At 39.4% G+C, this 14,556-nt stretch overlaps 1 protein-coding gene across 11 annotated transcripts in view; it reads right to left on the bottom strand.

Moving 5' to 3' along the window:
- Positions 1-14,556, bottom strand: part of fryl.S (FRY like transcription coactivator S homeolog) — a 221,815-nt gene that overhangs the window by 65,415 nt on the left and 141,844 nt on the right. For 7 of the 11 annotated variants that reach the window (XM_041579467.1, XM_041579464.1, XM_041579462.1 and 4 more), the window contains 5 exons: positions 6,981-7,025; positions 4,349-4,452; positions 2,518-2,626; positions 1,097-1,183; positions 459-630 (listed from right to left, as the gene is read on the bottom strand). In XM_041579467.1, coding sequence (XP_041435401.1) covers positions 459-630; positions 1,097-1,183; positions 2,518-2,626; positions 4,349-4,452; positions 6,981-7,025 — 517 coding nt within the window. The remainder of the gene's footprint in view (positions 1-458; positions 631-1,096; positions 1,184-2,517; positions 2,627-4,348; positions 4,453-6,980; positions 7,026-14,556) is intronic. The other 4 variants (XM_041579463.1, XM_041579468.1, XM_041579469.1 and 1 more) reach the window with 1 other exon arrangement.

The raw sequence follows: 14,556 nt of genomic DNA on the forward strand, positions 1-14,556 counted from the left end.
TGCTTTAATAAATCTACACCAAGACTTTGAAAAGGATCTCCAGTTGTTTTTTGCTACATATGCTAAAGATTTGGAGGTGGCTACTCCATCAATTAAGAGCCAAATAAAAACTTTTATAACGAGTTGTGGATCAAGTTGGAAAGTTGGAATCTATTTATGTATTTTACATAGTTCATATATATGAACACACATAGTATATTATGAGTTGGTTTCTGTGAACCAGCAGAAAGGAAGATGCAAAGCTACGAAGGGCATCTTCAGAGGCTACAATGCAAAAGGGATGAGGTGGTGGAGGCCTGGTACAGAAGCCCAAAAACATAAGCTATAACACATTTAGCCAACTTTTTTGTTGAGCTTTAGTTCCCCCTTTGCCTCTGCTTCCATGCTGAGAAAGGGCAGAGTTTCAAATCGGCCATGCTTGGGAAATTAGATAACAGGAGATGGAACTGATGACAGACCTATTACTTTTGCCTCCTCATCAGTCAGGGTTTTGTTAAGAAAGATTTTCTTTACACGCAAAGTGTTTCCTGAGGGAAGGATCACTCCAGTTGTTGGCATGGGCGGCTCCCCGTCCTTTTGCTGTAAGCTGTCGGCTATAACAAGGAAGACTCGCAGACCTATGTTCATCCTCTGCAAGGAACATAAAATAAGGAAAGCAATCAAGCACACAGAACAGGCAAGCCAACATGGTTGCATGTAACACTGTACGAATGACTGAGAGGAACGGCTCCATATAATGAAAACCAAATGTCAGTGGGGGTTTTGGAATCTGACAAAGGAGTATAAGGACGCAGGGATCCTTAGTCACTTGATGTGGACAACATTATTTTAGTTCATATACCTCCCTTGTAAACATTCTGGGTCGTTCTTTGCAAGCCTTTTCTTCTAATTTTTCAGAGAATGAGTAGATGAGCAGTGTGTCACTCAATGCACAGAATGTGCCATGTTCAACACTTGAAAGTGGAAAGACTTTAAAGAGGGATCTAAGTTAACAGGTATAAGGTTTCTGTGATGCTGGAAACTGCATACATCGGTAGAAGATTGAACATTCTCATTATAAAAGAAAAAAATCTGAAAAACCAACGTATTGAGTTACCTCTGGGTTGATGGTAAAGGTTTTAGATGACTTTCCAACGCTGAGTAGATCAAATATTATTTCTTTCATTGCAAAATCTAAACGTTCCTTTTGAAAAGGATGGAAAATACAAAAGTGTTAGTGGAAGATGATACCAAGATCTCTTGCCTAGTCAAGTCAATCAGTTTTTCTATAAGTAGCTATCTTTAGCGAATTACCGTTTTAACTAGAATCAAACAATATATGTAGCACAAGCCTATTCATTGAACTCATGTGAATAATCGGGGTATACTGCCCACTTGCTCAGCCACACTTTACTCATTTGTTGCCATATTACAAATGCCACCATAACTTAACATATTATTAATGGCTTATGCATTTTGGGAGTTTTAGCTCAGCTACATCTGGGTTCTCAGAGCATTATTGATCAATAAAATGTTTCTGCAAATCCAGCACTAGTAAAATATCAAGCAATCCTCTAATGAGAAACCCACCCAATTAATCTGGCTCTGTGCACAAAGATCAACAATAGGGTTTGCCTTTTGGTGCTTGATTTACAGTTAAATAACACACGTCAAAACTTAGAAAAAACCCTCAGTATATACGATAACTGTAACATAGTGTACAAGTCCAGCTTTGAGACCTGTCATGCAGAAAGCTGGCGACATAGGGTTTTCCAAATAAACGGTCTTTCCATAATATGGATCTGCATAGATTAAGGGGCACATTTACCTGGGGTCGAATATCGAGGGTTAATTAACCCTCGATATTCGACCGTCGAAGTAAAATCCTTCGACTTCGAATATCGAAGTCGAAGGATTTACCGATATTCCTGCGATTGACCAATCGAAGGAATAATTGTTCCATTGAACGATTAAATCCTTTGAATCGAACGATTCGAAGGATTTTAATCCATCGATCGAAGGGTATTCCTTCGATCAGAAAATTGTTAGGAAGCCTATAGGGACATTCCCCATAGGCTAACATTGGCCTCGGTAGGTTTTAGGCGAACTAGGGGGTCGAAGAATATATTAAAGAGACAGTACTTCTACTATCGAATAGTCAAACGATTTTTAGTTCGAATCGTTCGATTGAAGTCGAATGTCGTAGTCGAAGGTCGAAGTAGCCCATTCGATGGTTGAAGTAGCCAAAAAAAACATTCGAAATTTGAACTATTTTTCCTCTATTCCTTCACTCGAGCCAAGTAAATGGGCCCCTAAGTCTACTACAAATCATTTAAACATTAACCACCAATAAGGATTTCTTTTATGAGGAAAAAGAAAGTCATTTAAAATATTTGATTAAAGATGGCCTTTCCATAATTTGGAGCATTCACTTTAGGGGGATAAATGAGTGTACAAGGCAGATGCAGTTACTAAAACCTCTGTGCCAGTGTCAGGTTCTGCACAGAATGAAATAAAGGGAATAAAAAAAAAACATACCTGAGCAATGAATTGGATGATCTTAACGAATATATTAAGAGGGGTATCACGGGGCACTACGCTACGGGAGCCTTTGGGGAAAAGTGCAGATACAATGCTCATAAGGCGGCTGAAAGGAAGGAAAGTTCAGAGCGTTAATTAAAACAAGCAAGACACACTAAGATTCTCTCATTGTCAAATATTGAAGATTTAGGGAGGCTTGGCAGTAAACCAGTAATAAAGCCTGATCATTGTATGATGGTGGCATAATAGCAAATACATGATACCTGTGACTGATCAGGTCTGAAAAAAGTACTGGGAAACCATATGAGGTACAGACCCCCTGAGAGCAGTAGCTCCTACTGCCGTTACCTTCTGTCTCAGATTAAAACATTTCCGGTGACACTTTCCCTTGACAGTTAGATTTTGACAGCATTACATAACCTGTCACCTATTCTTAGCATGTCACATTAAAAAAAATGTCCTCTTATAGATTATATTGCTGAATGGACATTCTGCATTATTTTGCTTTTCTCTGGGTACAACCTGTTCTAAATAAACAAACCCGTTTTAGCATTAGGCTACAAGGCAATTTATGGAACTTGCTCTACTATAAATCTTCCCTTTGGAAACAATCATCGACATTAAAGATTTGACATGGCGTTGCAAAGCAAATGAGCAATTTAGAACAAATACATCCTAAAATTTTTATAGTAGTCACAAAACTGTGTTTTAGTGATCATTCAAAAAGTAAAACATAATTTCTGACAAGTATGTAGTTTTCGTTAATGAGTTAGTATGAAACTAAAAGAAGGGGCTATCGTTTAATATTTGTCATTTAACTTCCTCTTATTCTTAACCTAAAGAATCACATTATTGATCTTTCCCACCAAACAAAATGCTGAGAATTTCTAGCACTCATCTCCTGACATTGTTTCCCTTCACCCCCCACCCCCCAAACATACCATGATTGAAACAATTAGTACATGACTTGTTTATTATTCTTAAAGGATAAGTAAACCTTTAAAATAAAAGAATTTAAAATTGACGAGGGGGCTATTCTAAGCACTTTTGCATTGTACATTTATTATTTATTTATTTTTTAATTCCAAGATATTAAAGGATACATGTACTGTTAATGTGAATGGATTTTGTTACAACAGCGCCACCTGCTGGTTATTTTCTGACCATTCAGTAGTCAAGGAAGAAGTTGTCAGGAGAAAGAAAGAGGCTGCTCTGATGTTCTTCTGCTTAGGAAAAAAATTCGAAACCTTTCTCAAATCTTAAGCAGAAAAACATCAGAACAGCCTCTTTCTTTCTCCTGACAACTTCCTTGACTACTTGGTGGTCAGAATGATTTGGAAATGGCCAGCAGGTGACACTCTTGTGAAAAAAATTCATTCATATTAACAGTACATGTAATATCTTGGAATTAAAAAAAAAAAACCCATAATGAATGTAAATTGCAAAAGGGCTTAGAATAGACCCCCTCATCAATTTTACATTCATTTATTTTAAAGGTTCACTTATCCTTTAAGGCACTGCTAGTTGCCTAGCAATTAAACTTGTAGACATATTCATAGGTTCCTGGTATTATACATCCAGTAATATTCAGGATGGAACAAGCTAATCTAAATGGAGGAAGAGTGTTCTTATTGTATAAATAAACCAATGAAGAGCCACCACCACCCTCCAGTGGTGTTGTCTGTATCTCCCAGCCATGGGCTATTGATGGGCTGCTGGTAGTTGCAGTTCTAGAACATCTGGAGAGTGGGAGGCAGCTAGTGCAAAACTAATATAAATTCTGGCACAGACAACTATACTTGGGGGTATCTAATGCCATGAGACTTACCTTTGTGTTACAGTGTTGCTTTCACATTTTATCCTAATAACATAAACCCACAATAATCTATACAGAGATTCCAGTGCAACTCGAGACATTTTAGGATCTTTATTCTGAAAGAAAGAAAAATAATGATAAGATGAACTCTGAGTTCAGCCAATATTTTAATTATCATTCCATTCATACTGAGATAATCAGTCCAACGTGCTTAAACCTTCTTTATGAACATATTTGATTAATCTTATTTATTAAGAAATTCAATTTGCCAAATGACTCGGTATAAGTATTTTACAGGCCTATTGGGAAGTCTTTTAACTCCGTCGAGTAACAATGACTAAAATTGTTGAAGCTGTGAAGCCCCTTCCTGCATTCTCAGCCAGCCCCAGGGATGATTGGGGACCCCACTACAGGTCTTCAAATCTTGGATTTTGTTAGGAGTGAAAGTGGCACTGCACATGCTCAGTGTGCTCTGGGCTTAGGGTCCTCACAAATAATTAGGGATGCTCCAAATCCAGGATTCGGCCTTTTTCAGCAGGATTCTGATTCGGCCGAATCCTTCTGCCCGGCCGAACCCTAATTTGCATATGCAAATTAGGGCTGGGGAAAGAAAATCTTGACTTTTTTTCACAAAACAAGGAAGTAAAAATATTTTCCCTTCGCACCCCTAATTTGCATATGCATATTAGGATTTGGTTCGGTATTCGCCCTAATCTTTCACGACGGATTTGGGGGTTTGGCAGAATACAAAATAGTGGATTCGGTGCATCCCTACAAATTTTGAACAGAAAAAAAAAGGTTTGCATGTCACAGAACCTAGTGCTTAATGGCTTATTATTAAATTCTGATGCTTATAGTGCTGCCAAGTAATGATAATCGGAATTAATTACTTAAGCAGTCTTCTATCAAAACATTTATATTCTATATACACAGCATACTTGAGTCTGTCCCTAAGCTCAGTAAGTGACAGCAGCACAGAGCATGTACAGTGAATCAGAATAAAAGAAGATGGGGAGCTACTGGGGTCATCTTCAGAAACACAAATGTTCATATCAGGGCCACTGGGGGGGGTTATGTTCCCCAGTAGGCTACTGGGGTCATCTTCAGAAACACAGGACTTCACAGGTCAGGACCACCAGGGGGCTATGTACCGTACCAGAGAAGCCCACTTCCAATCATTGCTCTGGGGCCCATAGGTCATTAGTCAAAACAATGCCGAGTGAAAAGTTTATGCACTACTAGGAAGTCACCTAATGTTGCTTAGTATCCCTTAACTTGACATAAACATTTTAAAAAATATAATCACAATGATAAATAATATATGGCACCGGATTTAAATTTGTAACATCCGAAAGTGTTTTTCAACTGGTTTCCAGCTCGGCATGTGGCAAACCATTTGCTCTGCAGAATTATGGTAATCACCTGAACCTTGCCTTTGAAAACATAAGGCAATCGATTATTGCTTCAAAACACAGCAGTGGCTGGTTCCAGACAATATTCGACTGGCAATGTTCTTTGTTGCCCATGTATTGTGTTGGAGCAAAACATTCACAATCGTCTAATCACATCTAATCCTGCTACCATGCTCCATGTCAACCTCTTCCTTAGATCTGAATCAGAACGTGCGAAGATCCCCAGGAAACGTAAAGGCAACACAAAATGTTATAGTAGTAATTAGTAGCTCAGTGATGTTAATTAGAGATAGCACACATAATATCTGGCACAAAGAAATTGGAAATTCCGATACCTTGACTATGAAACACAATGGCAATTATTACTTTAATTCATGAACGTCCTTGTTTTTGAGTTGCAAGTGCAAAAATGTGCCATAACCATGATGATCCTCAGACACCTTCCTCTGAGACAATTTGTTTTTTTTACCCAGGCCAAAGCCACACAGACAAAACTCCTGAATGTGCTGTGTGTGTTATTTGTTTAAAGGGACATACACATGAGTTTCAAAACATAAATATATGTATTTGGACAGAGGAACCTAATTTACAATATCAAAAAATTCGGGCGTAAAATCAATTGAGGTCCATGATATATCACTGGAATAACTATTGTAATTTGGCACTAAACAGAGACTAATTCGAGCAAGTTGACTTTTCTTTAAATCCTTTTAAAAAGAGTGACTTGTAAAAATAGAGCAATCTTTAAGGTATGTGCAAACCACACGGTATAACTATGAACATAATAATAATTGAGTGTACAGATTATTAAGAAACTGTATCTGTTCTAGATACTCCTGGAAACCAGCTAACGTTAGAATTATGGAAAGCTGTGGCCAAATCATTTTCACTTTATCAGGGGTGTCTGACCAACTGAGTCCCTTAAGGGGGGGAAGGGGTGTGCTGTAAAATTCTGAAAAGCAGTGGTTTATGTGTTACAAAATGTGTATTGCCCCATATTGGGCTTGCTTAATCCTCAAGGGGAGTGCTATTTTCTGCACCCCACCACCTCAAATCTAAAAACATTTAAAAACAAGGAATAAAGCAAAATATGAGATTTCTAAAATGTGCTTGTGTCGGAGTGTCTGTCTTATAATGCAAGTGCGTTATGTGCATCTCCATGGAGATTGAAGGTGACAAGCCCAATAGGCAAGTCTTTACCTTTTCTTCTCTAGTGTAACACAGGAACTCACCTGGAGGGTTTCTATTTGCTTTCTGATACTGTTGTTAGATGGCATCTAAACAAAGTAATGTGAGACAGCAAAACATAACAAACATGAGAATGGAAGGAACATGCAGGTTAGGTGGAAAAAAAAAAGCACAAAACAAATAGCATGTTAAAAACAAAAATAAAAGCTTTGCTGTGTGAGTGGGCTATAATGAATGGATTACTCAGTGGCCAGTCCCTGCATAGTCCTGGGGTAATGACTGTAGGGAGGGAGAATTTTACATTAGGGAAAAGAGTTCTGTGAAAGGATATACTTTCCCTTTTTGAATATATATGTGATTTCTGAGAAACTTTGACATCAAGGGAAATGCACTAAAATGTTGAATTATAACTCCCAACACACACTTTGTTGGTATTCTTGGAACTGTAGCAATGCAACAACCAGACCAGGGGGGGGGTTGCCAAATGCTTATTCCTGATCTGTATGTTATACAGAAGAAAACTATTTTATTATAAATAAATGAATGAATGAACATAGATAGAACAAATGAAGCTTCTATTCATAAACTATGCAATTATAAATGTAATTATAGGTCCATAACATCATGTATCCTATAAAGAATTATGTAAGCCATCATGGAGTTCATTGGCATATATAGGGGAGCAGTGCATGCCAGGTGCTTAAATAGGCTATGCCTCTATATATTTTTAACATATAGTTAATATATAGTTAATTTTTAGTATGATGATTAATACAATTTGCAATTAGTCTTCATATTTTATTATTGGTGTGTTTTTAATGATTCCAGTTTTTGTTCAGCAAATCTCCAGTTTGTACTTTCAGCAATTATCTGATGGCTAGGGGCCGAATTGCATTAGCAACCATGGAGTGGTTTGTGTCAGAGACTGGTATATGAATAGGAGAGGACCTAAACTGAGAAAAAAGTAATAAAAATAGCAATAAAATTGAGCCTCGTGGAGCAATAGTGTTGTTGGCTGCTGGGGTCATTGGCCCCCATTTGAAAGATGTAAAGAGTCAAAAGAAGAAGGCAAGTAATTAAACAAATATAAATAAAAAAATTAATAATGAGGACCAATTGAGAAGTTGCTTAGAACTGGCCATTCTACAACACAATAAAAGTTAACTTAAACGTGAACCACCCTTTAATACCTTTTCCGTATTTGTATAACAAAGTTACTTCTATATCTTTAATACAAAAAATGCAACAAACATAATTAGTAGATTAGTATTGATTATATATGATGGCATTAATACACGTTGTTTGCAAAGATGTATTTTACACTATTTAGCCCTCTGAGCTTTTTTTTAAGATTATTATCTGTAACATTACTAAGAAAGATGTAAAAGTTCACAGTGTTGGGCTCAAGAAGCACTTTGTTAAAGCAACTTAAAGGGATCCTGTCATCAGAAAACATGTTTTTTTTCAAAACACACCAGTTAATAGTGCTACTCCAGCAGACTTCTGCACTGAAATTCATTTTTCAAAAGAGCAGGATAGCAGAAGTCAGCACTCAGTAATGGAAACTTTTGCAGTTGGGGTGCACGTCTCAGGTAGCCACTTCCACCTCAATATACAGTATTCCCAGATAGACAGCACCACACATCCAGTCAAATTCCTTAAAAAGCCTTTATTGAAGAATTGGCTTTAGCAAGACAGAAATACAGCGACGTTTCAGGCCGACATCAGCCTTTCCTCAAGCTACAAAATGCATGAAGTGAACACATTTATATACCATCTCAATACAGTGCCCTCTACTGGCTACTTAATTGTTACACCAACAGCTGAACTTCCTCACGCTAATGAGCACACACAATGTTGCAAACAAATCATCAGGGTTAAAATGCTTCTTGAGCAGATCTTCCTGCTCCATCCGTGCAAATATTGAAAATTTCGCAGTGTTCTCCATGACACCACCCTGCAAAAGTAAAACCAATAAAAAACAATTTGCTATAAAACCTTATTGAAAAATATTTTGCAGTTCATACTCCCTATTCAATCCCCCAGGTGCAAGGGTGCCCAATAAGCGAATCCACATTGCCTCTTTTTTAAGAAGTAATTTCAGTCTATCCCCCCGGCGATGTAATTTGGGGACCCCGTCTACTACTTGGTATTTTAGTTGGTGAACACCATGCCCCTCCCCTATAAAATGACAAGCAACTGCTTGTTCCATTTTTTTCGTTCTAATCGCAGATTTGTGCTCACATATGCGTTCTTTGACCATGCGAGTAGTCTGCCCTACATACTGTAGTCCACATGGACACTTTATCACATATATTACAAATGAAGAAGAACATGTGAAAAAACCTTTAATCTTAATTTTGGAGCCTTTATGGGTATGGTAAATAAATTCCCCTTTCTGGCAGTTCGAACAACAATTGCATGACAGACATGGGTAAGTCCCATTTCTCACTGGTCGAAGCAATTGTTGTGTTCCTTTAGAGGTCCCTATGTCAGATCTCACTAAGGTGGATCCAACAGTTTTTGTTTTTTTATAGGCCATCATGGGTACGGACTGAAATTCTCGTATAGTAGGTATGCCATCTCTCAGCAGCCCCCAATGTTTACGAATGATTTTTGTTATATGCGTGCTTAAGGGATTGTATTGGGAGACAAATGTTAACCGCCCCCCCTCTCTAGACCGCTCTGCTACCTGAGTAGGTTCACTATCGTGCCTCTCAACTAGGGAACGTTGTTCCCTCAATAGTGTCAGGGGATACCCTCTATCCTTGAATTTAGTAGTCATTTCCTCCATTCTTCCTTGCAGGGCATCTTGGTCAGAAACGATACGTTTAACACGGGTATATTGAGATTTAGGTAAAGATCGCTTCACATGTGGTGGATGAAAAGATCCATAATGCAGTAAAGTGTTTTTGTCCGTGGGTTTCACGTAAAGATCTGACCATAATGTCCCCTCCCTTAGATGTATCATAGTGTCTAGAAAAGGAATGCACTCTGAGCTAGCATTCATGGTGAATTTAATATGGGGTGATGCCCAATTGATCTCGCCATAAAATTCAACAAGGGTCTCATGTGGCCCAACTAAAATACCAACTAAAATACCAAGTAGTAGACGGGGTCCCCAAATTACATCGCCGGGGGGATAGACTGAAATTACTTCTTAAAAAAGAGGCAATGTGGATTCGCTTATTGGGCACCCTTGCACCTGGGGGATTGAATAGGGAGTATGAACTGCAAAATATTTTTCAATAAGGTTTTATAGCAAATTGTTTTTTATTGGTTTTACTTTTGCAGGGTGGTGTCATGGAGAACACTGCGAAATTTTCAATATTTGCACGGATGGAGCAGGAAGATCTGCTCAAGAAGCATTTTAACCCTGATGATTTGTTTGCAACATTGTGTGTGCTCATTAGCGTGAGGAAGTTCAGCTGTTGGTGTAACAATTAAGTAGCCAGTAGAGGGCACTGTATTGAGATGGTATATAAATGTGTTCACTTCATGCATTTTGTAGCTTGAGGAAAGGCTGATGTCGGCCTGAAACGTCGCTGTATTTCTGTCTTGCTAAAGCCAATTCTTCAATAAAGGCTTTTTAAGGAATTTGACTGGATGTGTGGTGCTGTCTATCTGGGAATACTGTATATTGAGGTGGAAGTGGCTACCTGAGACGTGCACCCCAACTGCAAAAGTTTCCATTACTGAGTGCTGACTTCTGCTATCCTGCACAAGTTTTCCACGTGAGTCGGGCACCAGTGGGATTTGAGATGTCTTTTGCTTATACTGAGACAGACAGAATACGTATCACTGATGCCGTAAGTGGACAAAGTGATTTCCTCAACACTAAGGACTGCAAACAACAGTTCAGAGAGCTTGAACGCCTGAAACGTAAGACTGTGTCATATGATTTACATTTGAGAACCCTTGCTGAGTATATAAAAATGCAGCGTATCCCACGGGGATTGAGGGTTCGTTTATATCCCACCCTGTTTGCACAAGACAAAGAATTTTGTCAAAAATGGGAGGCGATTGTAAATAAATGCTCTAATGATCTAATACTTGCCACTATGGAGCAGATACAGAAAGAATTACCTGAGATGGAACGTGCGGTGGAGACTGAGGCAGAATTGATCCGGAACTCTTTCCCCGCAGAGGCTGTTGCAGAGGGAACCAGTAAACTGACGGACCATCTAGACAAGTTCCGTGTTGAAGTTGAGGCACGTAAGCGCAGCAAGTTTCAGCGGGATGCCGCTGATTACGCGAGTGGGAGAGTTTACCGATGGGCAAACAACATGGAGGTGCAGTCTCCCCCTAAAAGATCATCCCGTACAACACGCTTTGATGGGGAGGATCATCATGACCGCTCTCGGTCTACATCCGCTTCCACCTCTTCTTCCTGTTTTTTAGGTGGGTCGCAAGTGATCGGCGCGACTCCAGAAAGCGGCGTCGCGGTGGAAGGAAGCACCGCAGGCAAACAGAAGCGAGCATATCGCCCACGCCGCAGACCCAAACGGTGGTAAACATATCCAGTATCGTGCTGACTCAAGACCAGGAGAAGGTACTGACTAAAGGTTTATCTTTTGGTTTAGTTACCCGCCCAGATTTTTTTGAATTAGACTTGGAGCTATACAGACTTTTCAGGAACATTAAATTGAGGGTTCAGTTCTCGGACACTGTTGGGGATTCAGGCTGTGGCTCTATTAATACTTTCACGAGCAAGGACTTGGGGCTAAGATTAAGTAGCCAATACATCCCTGTGGTTGATAATGTTTTTATTAACACTTTTATATCTAATGTGACCCGCGATGTTGCGACTTTGGAAACTAAATATAGACAGGGGGATCTCCATCTTACTCCCTATAATTTAAATTCTGTTGAATATAAAGCTTTACAGGAATTGAAACAAAATGACAATTTGATTATTAAACCAGCGGATAAGGGGGGAGCCATTGTGTTGATGGACAAATCTACCTATATCGCAGAGGTTATGCGACAAATAACCGACACTACCACCTATCAACGGTTGGATAGTGATCCGCTGTTTAATATTCAACATAAGATTCAAGAATTGGTACATGATGCACTTGAATTAAAAATTATCGATGTACAGTTAGCTACATTTCTACAGAATAAAAATCCTGTGACTCCAATCTTTTATGTGTTACCCAAGATACATAAGAGATTGGAGTCACCCCCAGGTCGGCCTATTGTGTCCTGCACTGATTCAATACTATCACCTTTGTCCAGATTTGTAGACCGATTGATTAATGGTTATGTGGTGCGACATAAATCCTATTTGAAAGACACAGGAGATTTTCTGAGCAAACTTGGATGTTTGGGCACAGTACCGGATGGTACTTGGCTGGTCACTTTTGATGTGGAGAGCCTCTACACCTCCATCCCACATGATGGGGGGGTGGAGGCTGTCCGCATCGAACTGACCAGAGATCAGTCCCTGGATGGAGCACAAAAAAACTTTATTGTCCATTGTTTACAAATGGTTCTCCACAATAATTACTTCCTGTTTCAGGATGATTTCTTTTTACAAATAAGGGGGACCGCCATGGGGTCAAATGTGGCTCCGTCCTATGCGAATATTTACATGAACAATTTTGAGGAACATGTTGTTTACCCGAATGAATTATTTCAAAAATTCTGTTGGAAATGGGTACGCTTTATAGACGATATTTTCGCTTTATGGACGGGGCCACATGAGACCCTTGTTGAATTTTATGGCGAGATCAATTGGGCATCACCCCATATTAAATTCACCATGAATGCTAGCTCAGAGTGCATTCCTTTTCTAGACACTATGATACATCTAAGGGAGGGGACATTATGGTCAGATCTTTACGTGAAACCCACGGACAAAAACACTTTACTGCATTATGGATCTTTTCATCCACCACATGTGAAGCGATCTTTACCTAAATCTCAATATACCCGTGTTAAACGTATCGTTTCTGACCAAGATGCCCTGCAAGGAAGAATGGAGGAAATGACTACTAAATTCAAGGATAGAGGGTATCCCCTGACACTATTGAGGGAACAACGTTCCCTAGTTGAGAGGCACGATAGTGAACCTACTCAGGTAGCAGAGCGGTCTAGAGAGGGGGGGCGGTTAACATTTGTCTCCCAATACAATCCCTTAAGCACGCATATAACAAAAATCATTCGTAAACATTGGGGGCTGCTGAGAGATGGCATACCTACTATACGAGAATTTCAGTCCGTACCCATGATGGCCTATAAAAAAACAAAAACTGTTGGATCCACCTTAGTGAGATCTGACATAGGGACCTCTAAAGGAACACAACAATTGCTTCGACCAGTGAGAAATGGGACTTACCCATGTCTGTCATGCAATTGTTGTTCGAACTGCCAGAAAGGGGAATTTATTTACCATACCCATAAAGGCTCCAAAATTAAGATTAAAGGTTTTTTCACATGTTCTTCTTCATTTGTAATATATGTGATAAAGTGTCCATGTGGACTACAGTATGTAGGGCAGACTACTCGCATGGTCAAAGAACGCATATGTGAGCACAAATCTGCGATTAGAACGAAAAAAATGGAACAAGCAGTTGCTTGTCATTTTATAGGGGAGGGGCATGGTGTTCACCAACTAAAATACCAAGTAGTAGACGGGGTCCCCAAATTACATCGCCGGGGGGATAGACTGAAATTACTTCTTAAAAAAGAGGCAATGTGGATTCGCTTATTGGGCACCCTTGCACCTGGGGGATTGAATAGGGAGTATGAACTGCAAAATATTTTTCAATAAGGTTTTATAGCAAATTGTTTTTTATTGGTTTTACTTTTGCAGGGTGGTGTCATGGAGAACACTGCGAAATTTTCAATATTTGCACGGATGGAGCAGGAAGATCTGCTCAAGAAGCATTTTAACCCTGATGATTTGTTTGCAACATTGTGTGTGCTCATTAGCGTGAGGAAGTTCAGCTGTTGGTGTAACAATTAAGTAGCCAGTAGAGGGCACTGTATTGAGATGGTATATAAATGTGTTCACTTCATGCATTTTGTAGCTTGAGGAAAGGCTGATGTCGGCCTGAAACGTCGCTGTATTTCTGTCTTGCTAAAGCCAATTCTTCAATAAAGGCTTTTTAAGGAATTTGACTGGATGTGTGGTGCTGTCTATCTGGGAATATTTTTCAAAAGAGCAAACAGATTTTTTATATTCAATTTTGAAATCTGACATGGGGCTAGACATTTTGTCAATTTCCCAGCTGCCCCTGGTCATGTGACTTGTGCCTGCACTTTAGGAGAGAAATGCTTTCTGGCAGGCTGCTGTTTTTCCTTCTCAATGTAACTGAATGTGTCTCAGTGGGACATGGGTTTTTACTATTGAGTGCTGTTCTTAGATCTGCCAGGCAGCTGTTATCTTGTGTTAGGGAGCTGTTATCTGGTTACCTTCCCATTGTTCTTTTGTTTGGCTGCTGGGGGGGAAAAGGGAGGGGGTGATATCACTCCAACTTGCAGTACAGCAGTAAAGAGTGATTGAAGTTTATCAGTGCACAAGTCACATGACATGGGGCAGCTGGGAAATTGACAGTATGTCTAGCCCCATGTCAGATTTCAAAATTGAATATTAAAAAATCTGTTTGCTCT

This window comes from Xenopus laevis, chromosome 1S (assembly GCF_017654675.1).
Source record: "Xenopus laevis strain J_2021 chromosome 1S, Xenopus_laevis_v10.1, whole genome shotgun sequence".
Lineage (NCBI taxonomy): Eukaryota > Metazoa > Chordata > Amphibia > Anura > Pipidae > Xenopus > Xenopus laevis.